Below are 19,774 nucleotides of genomic sequence, written 5' to 3'. Positions count from 1 at the left end.
AAAAGGAATCTCTGACAACAGAGACTGTCTTGCAGGGTTTCTTAAGTTACTGGAAGGGTTAACTTTAACAAGTCCAGCCCATTGCAAAACATCTGATGTCTTTAACTAGTCTGTAGCCTTTTTTCCTGTTCCAGCCTGAATGTTTTGCCCCTTTGTTGCTGCTTTCAGTCATTTGATCATTTCTGTTAATGAAGGCTGGAGGAAAAAAAAAAAATATGCATCACTGAAACCCTTTCAGAATGATCTTGTGCTTTTCTTGGGGATTGGCACACCGGCTGTTTCCATGGGCTTCCTTTTTGCTATCAACGTGCTTTTGCAATGCCTTTTTTTTAGAACACATCAGGAGAATGAAACACTCATACTGTGTTTGGCCAGTATATTTGAACCAGAGTTTGACTCCCTGGTTGAACCCAAGCATGTCTTTGATTTAGCCAGTTGTCTCATGTACATTTTGTGTCTTCAGGTGCAACACGATTTCAGCATTTAAAAGGTTCACAAGATATTTACCTTCATGGGAAAGAGGCAGGTAGAAAAAAAGTTGTTTAAAATGTATCTCAATACTGAAGAGACAGGCATCGTTGAAGTGTGATAAATACAAAATTAAGTCTTTCTAATATTTGTTTTTTACATAATTTGTAATTAGTCTTTGAAAGAAACAAAGATGCTTAAATCTTTACCACTGATACTCCTTCCCCTAGCTCTGTGGCTCACTGTCTCTCCTAAGAACAGAGAATTGGTTGGTGGGCTGTGGGTTTGGTTTTTTAACCATGTGTAAATGTTTCAAAGCTTCTCATTTTTTGTTTTGGTTTGTTGGTTTGGGTTTTTTTTAAGAATAACATGAAGTGAAAAAGAAAAAAAGAATGCAGATTAAGAGTGGATTTTGATAGATATTCAATGGTGTCTTTGGCTCAGTTAATATTCTTGAAGAATTGACCATTATGCCTAGATGATTAGATGTTATTGCCTGTGTGCACTATACTTGTGGATGTGCTAGGCAGGTATTTTCAGAGCTGCCTGAAAGAGTTTACATGAGTTTTAGCAAATGTCCAGGCCCTTTGCCTTGCTTATCCATTCTGATAGACTCAGCAGAATGCAAACTTTATGGTTTTGTGAAATGTCTGGCCAGTTTAACTACAAATTTATCTGGCTGAATGTGAACACAGAAAGAAAATCCATTTTTCAAATAACATAGCGATGTGGCTAGCCTTTATAATCTTTCCCATCCTCAGTGCATCTGTATCTGGTAGCATTTACCATAAGCTTCTTTTAGAAGTTTTCTCTTCTGCTCATTGATCTATTTCTGAGAGATCTTTTAGCGCTACAAATGGTGTGTTGATGGTATTGCTCAGTCAGCAGTCTTTGTTTTTAATGTCAGAATTTCTGTGGGGATCCTTCAAGGCTCCCTGCTTTATCTGCTTTCTGCTTCTGTAACCTATTACAAATTTTTTTTTAAGAAGTCCGAAGATACTTTCCTCACCCTTTGTAGTGAGAACTCCACTTTCCCGGTCTGCAATTGGCTCCATCTGCGGTAGCCCGTGTTTATGTGTGTGTTTGACATCTTTGGGAGACGCAGAACTGAAAGAGCCTTCCTGAATTGGCAAATCCAGCTCCCTGTTGTTGCCTTGGGCTGTCACATCACCGGAGCCAACTGTCAACTAAAATCTAAGATGGTTAAAGTGGAACTTGCGATCTTTTTGTCCCTCCACACCTTAAACCATATTTAAGAGCTTGGACACTATTATCCTCCTGTTGTCTTATATTCTTAATGTCTCTTTTGGGTTGGCTTTCATCCAAGCAGTAAACATATTCTGGTGCAGCTTTGTCTATAGCAACAAAGTTTTGATCTTTCTGCTCATTCTGCATCACTTAAATTCTCACCAAGTCCTTACACATTTTGACATAATCAGTTTCTGCCTATCCTGCCTTTAATTGTTGCAATATAACCACAATGGGTCTGTCAGATATTTTACTACCAGAATAACCTCCCTGTTGTTTTTCCCTTTTTCACCTGATCATCTGTGCAGTGCCCTTTCTCTTGGCTTTTCAGGATCTACAATGCATATTCTTCTTGTCTCAATCCTGATATTTAGAATGAGTTAGACCACCGCTTAATTCCAATTCTTAATTGTTTCTAGTGCTCACTGCTCGCCTTTTCTTCTTAGGCAAAACTGTCTGAAAAACATGTGCACAGCAATTATTCTATTTTGTGTCACTCCTCACAGTTGTTCTCTGCTGTGAAGCCTAGAAGAAACTCCAGGTGACTATTGTGGTCAGCTTGAGTCTATTTTTCTTCCTCCTACTCCTGATTCTTTAGTTACTTCACTGTAATTTCCTCTCAATTTATTTCTATCTCCAATTGGGGAAAAAAAAAAAAAACCCAAACTGCAAAGCTGCTTTGTTTTTTATCAAGTTTTTGGCTTCATCGTTGTCTAGTTTTACAGCAATCTGAGAATGATGCTGATTTGTTTTTTGAGACCAACCATAAATGTCATATTTAAGCATTGTTGTTGTCATATTGGTTGCGTGTTCATATGTTGTTTTACAGTAGACATGTTGTGCACCTGATCTTGCTTTTGAAAAAATTATTTTTACCACTACTTTGTCACTGTGTTACTGCTCAAATTTATTTTCATTCTATACAAACAGGCTGATGTGTTGCTGCACCTGTCTGGCCACAGAGTTTCTATCCCAGGGTCCTGGAAGGCTCTTACTTAAGAAATCAGTGCCATATTATGCCTACCTTCTTTATCTGTTCTGGGTTTTATACCACCGTTGCTTTGTAGCATTTCTGATATTTTTATAGCCTGTGTGTAAGCCGTAAACATGGCATGAGTAATTAATCTGAAGCCGTTTATGTTTTCATGTTCTGGTGTGGTTTTGGCAAACAGCTAAGCTTCAGAGGATGTCCATTTGTATACCTGCTTAGACCAATATCACTGCTCTGGGAATTTCTTCCTTCTGTGATTCCTCTTCTAGCTGGAACTTGTACTTAGATTCCTCAGATGTAGAGTACTTACATTCCTCAAATGTAGAGGTGCAGTTTTTTGGTTCTTTTTTGGTTCTTTTTTGGTGCTTTTTGTTTACCCCCCCACCCACCCCGGGTTTTTTGTTTCTTTTACAGTTTTGGGTTTGTTTTTTGTTTTTGTTTTGTTTTGTTTTTTTGGTTTTTTTTTTCATTTTTCTTTCTATTTTTTTGAATTCTTTCTATTTTTCATTATTTGCATATTTTTTTGTGTGTGTGTGTGTTTTCCATTTTTGGGGGTATTTTTCATTTTTTTTTTTTACTTTTTTTTTCTTTTCTTTTTTCCTTTTTCCCAGTTTTTCCTTTCTTGTTTTTTCCCCTTTTTCAATTTTTCCTTTTTTCTCTTTTGCGTTTGTTTCTTTTTTTGCGTTTGTTTCTTTTTTTGCGTTTGTTTCTCTTTTTTTGCGTTTGTTTCTCTTTTTTTGCGTTTGTTTCTTTTTTCCTGGTTGTTTCTTTTTTCTTTTTCTGTTTTTTTTCCTTGTTTTTTTGTTTGTTTGTTTTCTTTTTTAAATTTTGCAACAGGGCGCTGGTGTAACCTGTTTCTTATTACAAATTCTTTTCCTGTGATGTGAATATTTCCTTGCTTTCTACAATCAAGATGTCTGCAGGACAGAACTTTTCATGGAATGATAACTTGTTTAAAAACATCATTTGTATTTTACCTAAGTTAGCCGCAGCTCACATAAGCAGTAAAGGCCATGCATAAGTAATATTACTTTGATTTGTCGCCTTATTTGGTTGCTGTCAGATTGAAGATACTATCTCCAAGGGTGAGAATTCAGTCTCCCAGTAGACGGTTGGGCTAAAGCCTATATGGGCATTAAGGTGTAGTAAGAAGTCTGTTCTCTACCTTTTTTTTTTCCCTGAGATAGATATTGATCTACGTGATGTGGGGTTTTTTTTGGTTTTTTTTTCCACCTGTTTGAACACCACACTGTTCAAATAGAAAACTCTATGGTTGTGTTTTGATTCAGACTTGATTTATATTACACCTTAGAATTGGAAACATTCCTTCATCTTATCTGTCATCTGAAACTACTCAGCTGGAGCCATTCTTGCTGCTTTTGTGGGATTTCAGTTGTTTAATTCTTTGTTTTAGGAGGTCTCTGCAGATACCACAGGAACTCTCACAGCTGCTGAAGAGAGGAAGGAGAAGGTGCCAAGCCCACATCTCAGTCATCTCGTAGTTTTGACATCTGGCAATTCACTGTATGGTTTGGCAGAGAGAGTGGTAGCCACGGAATCATTGTAGGTTATTTACTGTACTCTACATTTTGTGGTCACTAGAAGCTATGGATTGTTTAAGAGACTGTGATTCCAAGCCAAAACCTTCTTGAGAGGTCAAAAATTCCTACCTCTTAATGTGATTTTAAATATGAGTGATAGAGGTAGTTTCTTAATTAAAAGTAGTGGGGTCTAACCATCTGGTCTAACCACCTGCAAGCACAAGCAATGAAATGTTACTGCAGCTGGTCCAGTAATTTGTGACAGTACAAGGCCAAATCTAACAGGAAAAAAGTTTAATTTTAAAGAGGCTGATGGGAGTATTTAATCTGTATGGTTCATTTAAACCTTGTATTAAATACTCCAATGTTGATGGCTGAGACTCAAAACTGCTTAGTTCATATTGGTCTGGCTTGGATTGCAGTGTTCTTTGCAGTGGGTGGAAGTTTACCTGTGAAGAAGAGATGATAACAAGGAAGTAACGCAAAACTTAGTGTTTTTTATTTGGTCAGAATAATAGTACGAGTCAGATAGGAATTATTTCCCCCCCCCACACAAGATGACACTTAAAGATTAGAAGTTAATTTTAAAATGAATTTTAAAAATGTATCTTCAAAGGAGCTTATTTTCTTTTGCATTCATTTATGTTTGGTTAGAAATGTATTTCTTTGTTATGTTATTAACAAATCCTACCCCTGAGAAGATTCACTAGTATGTAATTAGGAATGTTATTTTGGAATTCTGACATGGATTTATTAATGTTAATGTTGACTGCAGCATGGAAATTATGTGACACTTGTTCACCGACTTTACTAGACTTTGGATCAGACTTTTTGCAGTGTATCCTGAGTAAAATAGAAATATGAATTGTTGATATTCAAGCCTTAGTCTCTTTAATCAAGCATTTTCTTGTTTACAATCATATTTTAAAATTGCCAGAATTGAGAATACTTGTTGATATGCTGGCATGAAACTGATACGGTTCTTCTCAGGACTAAATTTTCCAAGGTTACATACCGTTATTGCCAAATATGTCGAACTGTAGACTAAAAGTTGTACAGAGACATGCCAAATGTTGCATTTAGTTCACAGTAAATTTTCTTTGCTTTCAAAGGGTATTTTTGGCTGAGCAGTTTGAGTTTCTTCAGCCTCATCTTGATGCAGTGATGCCAGCTGCCAAGAAGCCTTTTCTTCAGCAGTTCTATTCTCAGGTCAGAATTGTGTAATTCATAGCTGATTCTTAAACAAAAGATTTTAAACTTGTACAATATAGTGGAAATACTTGTACATCATAGTTATATATTGGTCTTATTAGCCGGACATTTACTGAATTGAATTTTATTTGTATTCTGTTTCAGACAGTGTCAACTGCCAGTGAACTACGTAAACCAGTTTATTGGATTGTTGCTGCTAAAGCCATTGATTATGAACAAATGCTGCTTCTCATGGCTAATGTGAAATGGGATGTGAAGGAAATCATGTCACAACACAATATATATGTAGATGCTCTTTTAAAGGTGAATACTTTCTGTGAAATGGTGTGCTAAAGTTAATATAAACATTAAATTACTGTAATACTTCACTAAAACTGTTAAAGTAGCATAGTTAGAGCAATACAGCATCCTGACAAATGGTAAGTTATTATGAGGAGGTCAGTCCAGAATTTTCATTATTCTTGCTGCTAGTGGATTGTTTTCAGTGATGATTTTTTGACTACATGGTGGGTGAAAGTGACCACAAAAGTTTTATGAGTTTCATGTCTAAGTCTTGAATGGTAGAGAAATAAATGTGTAGTAAGCGGAGTAACATTGAGGAAAATCCAGTGGCCTGAGATAGTGTTTTTTTTAACAAAGGCTATTTGCTGTTTTGCATAATTTTAGTGGTCATCTTTGAGATATGTCATATAGGGGCTATAGGTCAAGTCAAACCAGCACCAATAATGATCATGCACTGTCTAATTGAAGTTGCTATATTTAGAAGTTAGTATTCGAAAAGGAAGGTAAAAGGGAAGTTATTCACCCAACTTCTCAGTTGCATTCAGGAGAAGAGGTTATACAATTGCTGTTCCTTATGGCATACAGAACCAGTTCTTGGCAGAATCCCTCTCTCATCCTTTTATATGCCTATTAAAGATATGTGAAGTATGTATCACAGAAAAAGTTATGCATCTGTGTTGAATAACAGATTTGATTACACCTTTGTACTTTGTAGCTCTTCTCTGCATAAAAAAAAGAAAATCAGTGCAAAGAAGGGAGAATCTGATAGAGGATATATCATTGCACTGAGTTTGACTGAGTCTTTGTGATTACCTTTCTTTATGCTGCCATGGCTTTTTGAAATCAATTTGTACTTACAACATTTGGTCTCTGCAGTAGAACTTTTTCCTTTTCTGAGTGTGCAACTGCTGATGAATTTGCTTCAGGACAATCAGGGCTAATAGCATTTAAAACCATATCTGGCCTCTATATTATATAGCTAATAATAGTTGCTACAGAAGCTTTTAGATTACTGCTAAGCAATTCATGATTTGGGAGCCTGGGATTCCAGGAGTGTCAGATGTAAGCACAGTGTTTAATGTAATAACTAACTACTTTTAGCCATGTGCATACATATGCAAAATTCTATAGTCAGTCATAGTATGTATGGAAGCAGATAAATTGGGGAAAGAGGATTGTTCAAGAAATGCATTAACATGGAGTGTTAGGCATTTTCGTCTTCAGAAGAGTGAGTTGTATGCCAGTTAAAGCATGACATTGTGGTACCCTGCTTCCTCTTGCCAAATTCTTCTTTCAGAAAAATTGTGTTAAACACCAATTATTTGGCCAGATACTAGGTTAAATTGGTTACTGAGATTCCCTTCTCTTTTTCATCACTTAATGAATTTTTGATGGGAGAAAAAAGGGGGAAAAAAAGAGGAAAAAACCACTTAGATTAACAGCTTTGGAATGAAAGTGCTTTGTTGGACAAGTATGGTCTTAATAGGCTGCAGTACAAACTGCTTTTGCTGGTTACACAGAGCAGTTTGTTATCAGTCTGCTTTATATGTAAGTCATTTGATACTTCTTTTAAATGATAGAGGCGTTAGTGGCAGCAGACTTCTCTTTCACTTTATGTAAGTCATAAAATCATTGTAGCAGTAATTACATTCAGTTATGACTAGTTTGTCTCTCATAGTAACAGCTCAAATCCATCCAGGACATTGAAGGTGGAAACAAGTGCCTTCCCTCAACCTGAATTGTTATCTAGTGTTGCAGTATGCTCCTAAACTGTTAGATTTGGACTCTTCAGTGGGTGCTCTCAGCTCCTTTTAAAGCACCGGAGAACTATGTAATGCAAAAGGTTGAAGAATGAAAAGTGGTTACGATATTTCTGAGCTTCTCTTTGAAAGCTGATGGGGCGGGTATTTAGAGGGATAAATAGATCATCACTAGATTTTCTTCAGTGGCTGTATATTGACTTTAAAAAAGTTAAAGGTGAGTTTAGGGAGTGAGGCAATGAAAACGGCATTTGAAGGATTAGCTACTTGGTTAATTTTCAGAGGTGTCAGTTTCACAGAGAACTGCACCTCTGGGGAACAGAGCAGTATTTCCTTTTTTAAAAAAAATTACTGAGGCAATGTTGTGAATGATATACTAGAAAGTGGTATGCTTTCTACTTTACATATTAAGCTTGTCTCTATCTCCGTGCCTTTTAACCTTCTCTGTTTTGCTCTTACTTTTCAGTATTCTCTTTCATGTGCGTTTCTCATTCTTTGTTGTTGTTGTTGCTAGGGATGTATAGAGTATGATCCCTTTTATGCTAAAGGAATAACGATCTTTCATGTTTCATCAGGAATTTGAAGAATTTAACAGGAGGTTGAACGAGGTGTCTAAGAGAGTCCGTATTCCACTGCCAGTCTCCAACATCCTTTGGGAGCACTGCATACGCTTGGCCAATAGAACTCTTGTGGAAGGGTGAGTAGTCCATGAAAGTCTTGCTTTTGGGTAAATATGTCTATAATGATAACGTCTATTTTATGGAATTAAAAGTTCTAATTTTGTAGTGCACTGGTAAGCCCTTGTGCTTTTGGGGAGCCTAAAAAATATCAAGGCTTAACATAGCCCTTAGCAGTTGTTTCAGAGAGAGTGGTACAGCATGAAACCTAAAGGGGATGGTCTTGTACCTAGATACTGCTGAAGAATAACATCATCTGATGTGTTTTATTGAAGCATTTGAAACAACATAGTTCTGTTTCAAAGAGACTTCTACCTGAAAATTGTCATTTCCCCACAGAGCAAGGAAGAAAGATAAAGTGTAATTGTCAGCATCTCGATGGTGATGCCATTTGTCTTTGCCAGGAAGGAAGATGGAGTTGTCAACCCTAGCAGTTATCTTAGAGTAGCCATGGAGCAGGATTTTTCCAAATTCATCAGGAACAGAGAGATGCCTTAGTTGGCTTGGTAAATAGAGGCTCAAGCACCTTAGTAAGGAACTGCTACACCTTGCTCATGCCTCCCTCTTAATCAGTGTCCCAGTCTTTTCAGAGTCAATATTGTAGCCTGAGTATTGTAGTCTTTTCTTCCACAGCATTTATTTTTGTGTTCTTGTCCCCTTTCTACTTATGTCTGGACTCTCATCACACCTTCTTCTGCATCATAGAATACATGCTGTCTTCCACTCTTTCTACATATGTTTCCCTATTTCTTTCCTGGTTATCTTTGCCCTGTGCACTCCCTACTACCCATTTTACTTCTTTCCATCCCACTCTCCTGCTGTCTGCTCTAATTTAGGACCTCAACAACATCCTTCTTTTCCAAGTGTTAGCTGTCTATTAAGGCTCTTCAGCTTCCACTGCTTCCATCAAGCCATAATTTTTAAGCTCATACCCATTTCTTTTCGTGCCGTCCTTACGCAGTCTCTTGAGAGATCAATTTCATTTTCAGGGAGACAAAATACAGCCATGACCTGCCCCTGGCTTCTCGATTCCTTCATATGGCAATTGACCTATACAACTATCTTTTCTTTTTGAAATTTTATTTTCCACTTATCATGCCTCAAATCAAAAGAAGTGGAACAAAAGCATCTGTCTTCTCCTTCCCCATCCCCCTTTCCTTTCAAGTGGGTAACACCATCAGTTACTACCAAACTCCTCTGCTTCAGCCCTTGTGCCTGTTTTGGACTTGTTTCTTTCCCTTACTTCACAATTTTACTCATCTTTTGTGACTTCAGTGTTCATGAACTACTTAATTCTTAGCTGTGAAGATTGTCACTCATACATTTTGTTCCATGCTGCAGTTTTGGTTCACACTTGTGACCTACCATGAAACTTTCACCTTTAATTTCACCTAAGCATCTCACTGACTGGTCAAAGTGGACTGGGAATACCTTGCTAATACGATTTGTCCTGTGCCCTTTCTTGGAGTGTAAAGAACACTCATTATTATCTCCTCCCCAAAACCTGCCTGTAATTTCTCTTTCTTGCCCAGTTCTATTTTTTCTTGTCAATCTTGTAGTTTCTTTGGCCACTGGGGAAAGGGAAGGAAGGTATTCTGAACAGCTGACTCTCTGAATACCTTCATAACTTTTTTCATCTCTGAATTCCATGAAGGTATGGAATTAAAAGCCACGAAGGAGGTGTTTCTCCTCCAGTCAGCCAGTCAACTGGAATTGGTTTCACCAGACTGTTCACTGAGTGAAAAATTATCTCCAGTACAGTCAGCCATATCCCTCTTTAAATTTTGCCCTGCTCTCCCTCCTAGTTCTATGTTCTCTCTGGTTTCCCATCTGACTTTTTGAAGTGTTTCAGTATGTCCTATTAAGAATCATCATCTAATCTTCTTCAGAGCTCCAGAGCGCTCGTGCCTTGGTCATCTTCTCTTTTTGCCTCTGATATTTCTGCATTCTGCGAATTCTTTCTGCATACTGACTGTAAGGGTGCAATTTCTTCTTAACCTGATCTTGCTGTGTATCCAGTTTCCAGCTGCATGTTTCTGCTGCCTCCTTTGCATCAGACCTAATAATGTAGGGACTGTATAATAATTAGGATCAGCTTCATGAACCAATGGAAGACTGAGCTTGCTTTAAGTTTGGTATAAAGGAAGAGCGGAAACAGTGGGACAGGATTGTCGCTTGTGGCAGCAGCCTGTGGGTGGGCTGGATTAAGTCTATCAAGGCACTGTGCCCCAGACCAAAGCTTTTTTTATTCCCTGTACACAGCTGAAATTGACACTGTTAAGGGCATTGTGATGTCATTTCCTTTGATCTTGACAAATACAATTTCTTATCCATTTGAAAAACTACAAAGATCATTTTCTTCATTTGTTGCCTATCACCCCGCTGTAATCCTTCCTGGTATTACCCTGCCCTAAGCTCATCTACTGTCTCTTCTTCTTTGAGCTCAAACCTATCACTAGGCTATTGTGGGTGTTTATGAACAAACAGCTTTGTGCTTTTCTCTGATGCTGCCACTGTTGATTCAGCAAGCTCCTGGTGACCATTCCTAAAGCTGCTGCGTTACCTTTCAGATTTCAGTGGTCGCGATCACTTGCCTAAAGCTACTGTCCAGTGTGCTGATCAACATTGATTTCATTTCCTTTGACCCACTTCTAATAAGTTGTTCAGTGTAGGATTTTTAGTGACTTGGGGGGGGGTGGGGGGGGTGTTTAATTAGTGCTGGGTACAGTGGGGTTCTGTTCTATGAGTGGGGCTAAAACATATTATACTAATGCAAATAAAACTCTGCATCAGACATCCTAAGAAGAGTTCTTGTCTGCTTTTAACTTAAAACCATAATTATGTTCCTCCTGAAGGTTCGAAGGACTAAGTTAAACAATTTTGAGAAGTACAATTCATTTTTATTTTCTTCTAATTTTTACTTTCCGCTGTGTTTCTCTTTTCAGTTATGCCAATGTAAAGAAGTGCAGCAATGAAGGACGTGCCTTGATGCAACTGGACTTTCAACAGTTCTTAATGAAACTAGAGAAGTTAACAGACATTAGGCCTATTCCAGATAAAGAATTTGTGGAGACCTACATTAAAGCATACTACCTAACAGAAAATGACATGGAACGCTGGATAAAAGAACACAGGGTAAGAGTTAAATTTTCATTCTTTTACTGTCTGTTGGGAAAATTCACCATGATGATAGAATCATGCTAACAGCTCTCAATGGTCAATGCTTCTATGTGTTAAAAATGATTATACACATATATACATATATATTCATTTATTATAATAAAATCTGTACGGGAAGCAGTAGACATATAAGTGTGTGTGTGCATGTATACATTCATTATATTTATTATCATATGAAATCAGCATGTGTTTGTACTGATTCAACATCTGATGACTGAGAAGGATGAATAAGCCAGTCACATCTACCTACTGTATCAAAAAATGTAGAGAACCAGAGCGAAGTGAAGTGAAAAGATTTGTGTGCTGTTTGGAATATGCCAAAGTGCACAACTTGATCGTCGAGAAGTACAGTTTGAAATCACCCCATGAAGTTTTACTTTGTCTTTAGCAGTAGGTTGCTTAAACTAAGGTGTAAGGCACAATGGATGAGAGTCATTACTTTTTCTTCCTTCGTTTTATAATACTGAATAAGGATCAACATTGCTCTCTGAGATAAGGCTTCATTTGTGTTTTGAAAGCATTTGGCATGCTTTCATGGTAGCATAACCTAACAATTATAACAGGACTGCATAATTAATAGTCACATGCTGTTGGAGCTGCCCATTGTTAAAGTGAAAAGTTTTTTTTAAATGGAGCATTTTGAAATCCATATTTTGGGATTACTTTAAATCCTACTAGAAATGGGTGAAAGAAATATGCCTTTAATATCATTTTCCTTGTTATACCTGGAGCCACAAGAGAGTATGTGAGCTGTTGTTTGGTGACCTATGTGGAAAAACTCTTGTTTAAACCTACTGGTGGAAGCTATATTTTGGATAGTGTTAAGTATAAAGGTAGTACTGGCAAATGTGGTGTTTTGACAGATGTTAAGAATTCTTGTCTTAACATTTTTGCCATTTTTTCCTCCTTTATCATGTACTGAAATTAACATTGTTTGGAGACCCTGTAGACAGAAGTATTTAGAAGCTTATTGGAATGAGAAGTCAAAATACAAAAGACCAACTTTTGTCACAGTTTGTTTAGAAAAATGTTTTTGTGTTAAAAGCTTATCCCATTTGCATATATATTTCCCACCACACCTCCCAAAGAATGGAAAATACATTAAAAATTGTTTTAGATACATATGTATTCACAGAATTACTTTCTGTGAACTCAGTCCAACACTAGTAAAGTCATAAGCATTTTCCATTATAATCTGCCATGTAGCAAAATACACTTTTGTCCTCTGCCTCAACTATGAAAACTATCCAGACCTGACTTAACTACCACTTTAAGTCTCCCTTGTGTACTGACTGCTTCTATCAGTTAAAAAGTCCACAGTGTGCATGTCTGTGTTTTTTTAATTTTCTATCTTTGTCTGGTGCTTTATTCTGCCATAACATGATCTGCTTTCATTTGCCAGGAATATTCCACTAAGCAGTTAACCAATCTGGTGAACGTTTGTCTGGGATCCCACATCAACAAAAAGGCAAGACAGAAGCTGCTAGCTGCTATTGACGACATAGACAGGCCTAAAAGATAACTGGAGAAAGTTACTTTCCTTGTGACTCGTACCTTTTTCTGTTCATGTGAAGCATGCAGACAAATCTCTCATGGACTAATGACAACATTCTCTTAAGAAACATTGTGCATGACTTTTCTTACCAGCATTGGAGACACTCTGAAGTGGCATAATGTTCTAAAATATGACTTTTCTAATCTGTAGAATTCTTTTCTGTTGTTTGTTTTTTTTTTTTTTTTTTTTTTTTTTTTTGTTATTTGCCCTTAGTAAAGGGCCACTGTGTATCATTGGTGAGCTGTATATTTTGCAAAACTGTATACTGTAAGTAAAATCAAAATCAGAGAGAAACACATTGGCTTAATATATAGTTGATGCTCTTTTTTAATAAAAGGGCTACTTGAAAATATGATTTCTTTCCTCCCTGCTTTCACCCTCAGAAATTGTGCTTTATCATGGACCAGTGTAAAATGAAAGGAAATGTACAATATTTGATCGCTGTATCTTGCATGTGGATTAAGAGTGCAGATCAACTAAATACGCTCATGTTAAAGCCTCTCATCTTCATATGTATTTAAAAATGTCTGTTTATTTCTGAATTTAGTCATATCAAAATGATTGACTTCAGATTAATAGAAAATAATAAATACTGTACACTAATATGATTTCTTTGTGAGACTTTATTTTCCTAATTCAACAATGCAAAATGTCATTTACAATAGAAATCAGTACTGTTCCTTTCATATCACTTCCCTTTTGTCCCTCTGCCAGTCTTCCCTGTTCTGAAGCAATAATGCCAGGGAATAGGAATAATGTTTTTTTGGCTGAAGTTTTGGATTGATACTAAGATAATCTTACTATTTCCCACTGTGCTGTAGACGCCCTGAGCGATCCTGAGCAAAGCAAAATTGCTTGGCTGCGTATTTGTCCTAGAAATCAGTTTGTCAGAGCATCACTGACTGGACTGAAATTTTCAGGTTTGCGCTTGGTTTTCAGTATGTAAAGTTTTAGTTTTGTTTTTTTTTTTTTTTAATTACGTAATAAACTTTTTGCAGTGCCCTCAGACCTTTTAAAAGGAAACCTGCTAGCATTGAGCTAATAGGTAAAATAATTTACATAAGCAACAATCCAGTAATTTATACAACATGGTAAATTCTCAGTTTCAGGTTCATACTTGCCATTGGACTTTTAATGCAAACCTGAGAGAATCAGGACTTACTGAATGACAGCAGTACCTAGTGACAGAAAATTGCCCTGTGGAATCATTATAATTGCTCTTTTCGGAAGTTTAATTTCCTCTTCGGAAGTGGACTGAGCATCATTGTGTGAGTTCAGTGAAAGCCTGTGTACAGTTCTAGGAAAATGATAGAATTTACATTTTAAATATTGACTGTGTAGTATTCACCTCCCTTGTTCATCTGTATTTTAAAGGAAATAACATTTAAACCAAAAGTTAACTCTGTTCTTTATTGGCCATTTAAAACTTGTTTAGCAGCGTGTCAACGTATCTGTTGAAGGTGACTCACTTTCACCCTCATTAAAAAGGTTGTTCAAAAAAAGAAAAGTGTAGTTAATATTTAAAGTGTGGATTTTTTGCGTCAGTGTGTTTGCCCTGAAGTCAGATCCTGAACCAGAGCTCTTGGAAGAAATAGAAACGTGTCAGAGACGATTAGTGTAAAACCGGTTTCAATTTTCTTCTCATGGATGAAGTAAGAAATTTAAATATCTTTACCGGCGCTTTGGTGAGCTGAACACATGGTTAATTTCTCCTGAACTATTTAGGCTGCTGTAATTTGATTGCTTACCAAAAGGGAGGAGTATAAGCACTGATTGGAATGCAGGGTCGAGAAACGAGGTGGGCAATTGCATGAATCATAGTCAGGAGTAATTTTTTGTAGTGTATCTATAGTTTGACTTGTTATTTTTAAGTAAGCCCCCAAATAAAAGAATGTGTAAGATGCAGTGTTAAACCTGTCCAACAACTGTTTGATGTTCATTCTTATATGACTCAGAAATGATTATATTTTCCAGGGGAACCTCCCCTTGCTGCCCAGGATTGATGCTAAAGGAGAAGCTACATAGCTTAATCGCCTAGATATGCTCTTAGATATATGGCTTAACTTTTAGGTTGCCCTCTGTGGAGTCAGGAGTTGGACTAATGATCCTCATGGGTCCCTCCCAACTCATGATGCTCTATATTACTTGGTCCTGAGTGGCTAATGAAGCCAAGTTTTGGCCAAATATTGGCTCTGCTGTGAGAATTTTTTATAAACCACTGATTTTTGAGAATCTGTAGATTTTCATTCACTGTGGTATAAGAAGACCCTGTTATACTGCTTTTACTGCAATAGAGAATATGGCTTAAAACATCCTCTATGTTTTAGAGGAGTGTTTTAGAATACTTTAATAATGGAAGATTATTTCCTTCAGCCTCCAAGGAGAATGACCAGCACTGCAAAGGTGGACAGTACATCTGTCAGTCCCTCTTTAGCCTAATGAAGAATTTAAATCCTGTTCCTCAGACAATGAATACTCTGATATTTGCCAAACTCAGCTGGAGCATAGATGACTAGTTTTCAAGTCTCTCATTAGGCAAAGCCTACCCCTGCCCTGATCAGCATACAACTGGCTTTTCTACAGTCAGCTTCTCTCAGTTGCATCTAATGGTGATGCTGTTCTCCAAAGAAGCAGCTACTGGGACAAAAATAGGGGGAAGCCAACTGACCAGTTGTTGTGACCCTGGTGTAAGATTCAAGTCCTTGCTTCGGTGTAGGTTTAATTATTCAAAGCAGAATGGCATTGACAGGAAAGACCATCTTGGATCAGCAGTGCTTCTGCTGATGGGATAGTGCACAGAGCAGCCTCCGGAGGTGTAAATCTAAGTGCCCGATCTGGGTAGGGACTTTAATGCTCCGTGATTTCAGATAAGTAGCTAGATTTTGAGGTATCTGACTATTCTGGGGTCCTTTGTTGCCGCATGGGAGAAAGTCCTCCCATGTGTAAAATAAAAGCTTGGCTTGCTTCTGATCTGGAATGGGAAAAACTAGGCCCTGGCCAGATCTTTGTAGCAACACCCTGAATGTGGTGTGTAGATTATAGCTTGTGAACACCACTGAAAGAACAGTCTTCCTTCTTTTGTCCCTGCCCGCTTAGGGGAGAAAAAGGGACGAGTGATCCCTAGCTGTCTCAAAGCTCTCTGTGAAAGGTTTGCATCCCCTTTTAATTTTCACAGGTGTGAATGACAGGCTTAATACCAAAGATGCAAAGCTGTGGATGTGGGTTGTGCTCTTGACTTGCCCTCCTGCCACAGAACACACAAAATTATAAATATCCCCTTCTCTTACTGTGAAAGCTGTATGTTTGGGCTCTTTCCCCTTTAAGACCTTGCTCATGGTTAGTGTTTATGAAATGTCTGTATTGCGAGCTGTACTTTGGTAATTCAAACTTCGAATAAAGCCCATGTTTAAAACAAAAAAACAACACAAACAAACAAAAAACCTCAAAAACACACACGCAAAAAAAAACCCCTTCCACCCTGATTAAACTGATAAACAGTGCTGTCTCTTACCAAAATCCTCAAAAGGCCCCATGTCAGCAGGCACCTGCTATATTATACATGACGCAAACAGAGCTGGACAAAAAAATGCGGATTTATTGCGTGTGGGTGACGGTATCTATTTTATTTATAACCACTGCTTGAAACAGCATGGCATAAAGACTAAACACGGCACCACTCACTAGGATTGTGGTGCAAGCATGGAAAAAACGCAATTTGCAAACAGCAAAGTATCCGTGCTTGCTGGCTATTTAAAGATATTTGCGAGTGTGGGTTTTTCGCAGTGCTAGAGCCGTTTTTCAGCACAGTAATTCAACACTGGAGACCACAAAAAAGAACGGCAAAGGTCAACAACAAGCAACACGTTATTGGTTTCCCTGCCATCACTTACATTAATAGTTGACACTGAAGCCTGGGTTGTGGTGCAGAGGTGTTTCCTTGTGTGAGTAACTGGTGCCCATTGAGGACAAGGGTTATAATCTAGGTCTGAATTCAGAGCTTTGATTACGTCTGAGTTACTGCAGTGCTGCCGCTGACTTTGTCTGCCGCTGACGTGCGCTGTGTAGGAAGCACCGTGCGGGAGCCTGCTGAAGAAGAGCTCCAACCCAGCCCAAAACGCTGTAAGCATCAGGTTGGACGCTGTTGGTGGAGCGTGATGCTCCTGCCCTTAAGCAGAGATCGTGGATAGCCATGCTTGCTGTCCTGGCTGCTGGGGGGTTACCTGCTCTGAATGCACGAAACTTGTGGGTTGGAGGATGGGCAGAATCGGGCTGAAAGGCGGTGGTCTGTCAGCGTGAACATGCAGCTCGCTCCCGGACAGCGTTCTCTTGAAACCTGAAACCTCAATAAATGCAGGAATTGTCATTGCCTGATGCAGTTATTAGCAGTACTAAGCACCTGTGAGTTTTCAGGACCGTTTATTTCTTGAAGTGTAGGAAAATGTCATCGATGTAAATGAGTTTGACCAGGGGCTGCTTCGTGGTCCTGAGCTGCCAACTTCTGTCTCCTCCAGAGCGGTTAGAATATTTAAGCAGCCAAATGCTCCAACCAGCTGAGCGTTCATGGGTGGTTTATAATGTGCCGCATTTCAACTAGATAAAATTGTTGCCGTGAATAGTAACGCCTCATAGCTGTAATGTCGTTAGCCCTTCCTTCCCCCCTTGCACACACAGCCCAGCGTTGTGCTGGTGTCTCTGCTGTTCGACCGGGCACTTCCTTCTCAGAGTTTACTGAGCCTTTACACTGAGGTCTGTTTATTTTTAGTGAGATGTTTACTGCTGCTTTCTGTTGCTCAAAATCTCTGTGGTAAGATGCAGGGCTCTGGGCGATGCATGTGTGTTTGCCTGTATGCACTAAGAGAGCTCTTGCTGTTTGTGGCTGCCCTGGCCGGGGGGGAAGGAGCTCCCCATGGGTGGCACGTTCGGTAACACTTCAGAGATGCTGCATATCGCAATGGCCAGCTCACAGAACCGTCCTGATTTAGGTTCTGCTCTGTCTTGGTGCCTGGTGTAGGGAAGTTTGTTTTATTTTCCTATACTTTACTCCCCTAGCTATAAAAGAAGTGATGTTATCTACCATGTTTTATAAAGTGCTATCAGGCTGTGGTTCTGCAGGCATGAGCTGTACTTTGAACGGCCATCAGTGACTTAACCTCAGGGAAGCTGAAACATGAACTAGGGAAGCTGAAACATGAACTCTTTGTGGAGAAGAAGACACATAAGGAAACTTGCTTCCCTATGCCTCAGGCTTTTAGGTGCTCTTTCCTTTGCGTTAGGACAGAAGCCAGTAATCTCACACGTGTTCTTTCTTCTGATGCTGCGCTTCAAACCGCACCAGGCAGTGCTGTTGCCTGTGTAGCAGGGGACCCTGCTATGGACCAGAAAACATGGGCTGAGCTATGGATGGGACTCTTCTAAGATGTACCTATGCATTACGATAATTTGCTACCGCTGGAAATAATAACCGGACAAATTAGATAGGGAAGACTGTGGACAAAATTAAAGAGACATTTATCTTTTTTTTAAATGAAGGTATGAAAGGATATTAAAAATACACACAGGCATCCTGATGGCTGTCCTTCTATACACCATCAATAAAAGCTCATGCCCTCTGTGTGAATTGTGGGAGTAGTTAGCTACTAAGGAGGTAAATACCCTGGAGACACCATATGGATGCAGACTGAGAGGTGGTTTATTGGGAGAGACAGACTTCTAAAGAGACATAAGCTGTAAGGAGGCAAGACACTTGCAAATAAGATCTCATCTTTATTGTGATGTTCAATGTGATTTCTAAGTAAAGAAAAATGTATTTTGGGGAGGTAATCAAGGCATTTTTCATTTAGGACTCAAGCCTTTATCCTCCCCTTCTATATAAGAGACCTTCATTGCATCGATTCCTCTCCCTTCCCATTTGTTTGTTCCTGGAGCCTATATTTTCCTCCCTACACATCCAGACACCTGGACTCACGGAGGGACCCTTTCCAGAGGAGGCTGACTTGGAAAAAATCTGCCTGGAGGAGCCCACAGCAGTGCTGCTGGCAAAACTGTTCCTGGGAGAGGGGCCAAGGCTGCCATAGAGGCACCAGGCTCCACGTGGGACATCTCAGGCCAGTTGTAGGTATCTGCTGGCTTTATGAACCACACATTTGCTCTTCTGCCAGGAGAACTTCTTACCTTGTGGCAAGAAGCATGGAAAACTCTGGGATCACCTTGATTTTCTTTTCCTTGAAGCACAAGTTATTTTTCTTAAGGCACCGAGTTATGACCTAAATGTCAGAAGCAATACACAAAGGAGCTAGACCAGGAGGGACAAGGACAGTACAGATGAGATCTTGTTTGCTCACAAAAAACCTAGAACACAAAATTCTTGAGCATTTATTTTCTTTATGAATAACTTTTTTTTTTAAAAGCCCAAATCTGAGACTGTTCCAAATAAAAAATTCAGGTAAAGAGATCAGGGAAAGTTTCTTTCCAATGCTTATCCATGCTTTTTAAAATCTATCTATGCAATAATGGGAAATGATGCGATAATATCTCTAGAGATTTTTTTTTGTAGGCACCAAATTGTTTGATTAGCTTCAGTTGCCTGGGTGAGTGTTCAGACTCCAAGCTGGTAGGCTCTGTTTAAGATTCTGGGTGATTAGTTCCCATGGACTTGTGTGCTCTTATCTCATGTCTTTAGGTTGAGACTAATTTCTGTATTAAATTTCAGTTTTCTGCATTTGAAAGGAGAGAATTGTATGAATAATTAAAACACATTCATTAACCTCTAATGAATGGTCAGGAAGGCTGGGAATTGGACTGGGCGATGTGTGCGGGAAGTTTTGAAGCCTACTCTTTGTAGGAATGAGAAAAAAAATCTC

At 38.6% G+C, this 19,774-nt stretch overlaps 1 protein-coding gene across 1 annotated transcript in view; it reads left to right on the top strand.

The window, feature by feature from the left end:
* The window catches only part of VPS50 (VPS50 subunit of EARP/GARPII complex), a 97,885-nt gene extending 84,366 nt beyond the window's left edge, over nucleotides 1-13,519 (top strand). Inside the window, exons 23-28 of the mRNA XM_087774818.1 lie at nucleotides 4,122-4,270; nucleotides 5,361-5,457; nucleotides 5,605-5,763; nucleotides 8,078-8,199; nucleotides 11,125-11,314; nucleotides 12,762-13,519. Of these exons, the coding sequence (XP_087630944.1) occupies nucleotides 4,122-4,270; nucleotides 5,361-5,457; nucleotides 5,605-5,763; nucleotides 8,078-8,199; nucleotides 11,125-11,314; nucleotides 12,762-12,881 (837 nt within the window). The 3' untranslated portion in view covers nucleotides 12,882-13,519. The remainder of the gene's footprint in view (nucleotides 1-4,121; nucleotides 4,271-5,360; nucleotides 5,458-5,604; nucleotides 5,764-8,077; nucleotides 8,200-11,124; nucleotides 11,315-12,761) is intronic.
* The last annotated feature ends 6,255 nt before the right edge of the window (nucleotides 13,520-19,774 follow it).

The sequence above is a fragment of the Nipponia nippon genome, unplaced genomic scaffold (assembly GCF_047370975.1).
Source record: "Nipponia nippon isolate SJK-2023a ecotype South Korea unplaced genomic scaffold, ASM4737097v1 scaffold_1, whole genome shotgun sequence".
NCBI classification, from domain to species: Eukaryota; Metazoa; Chordata; class Aves; order Pelecaniformes; family Threskiornithidae; genus Nipponia; species Nipponia nippon.
The sequence above is the reverse complement of the archived record's forward strand: the minus strand, read 5'-3'. Positions and strand labels throughout refer to the sequence as shown.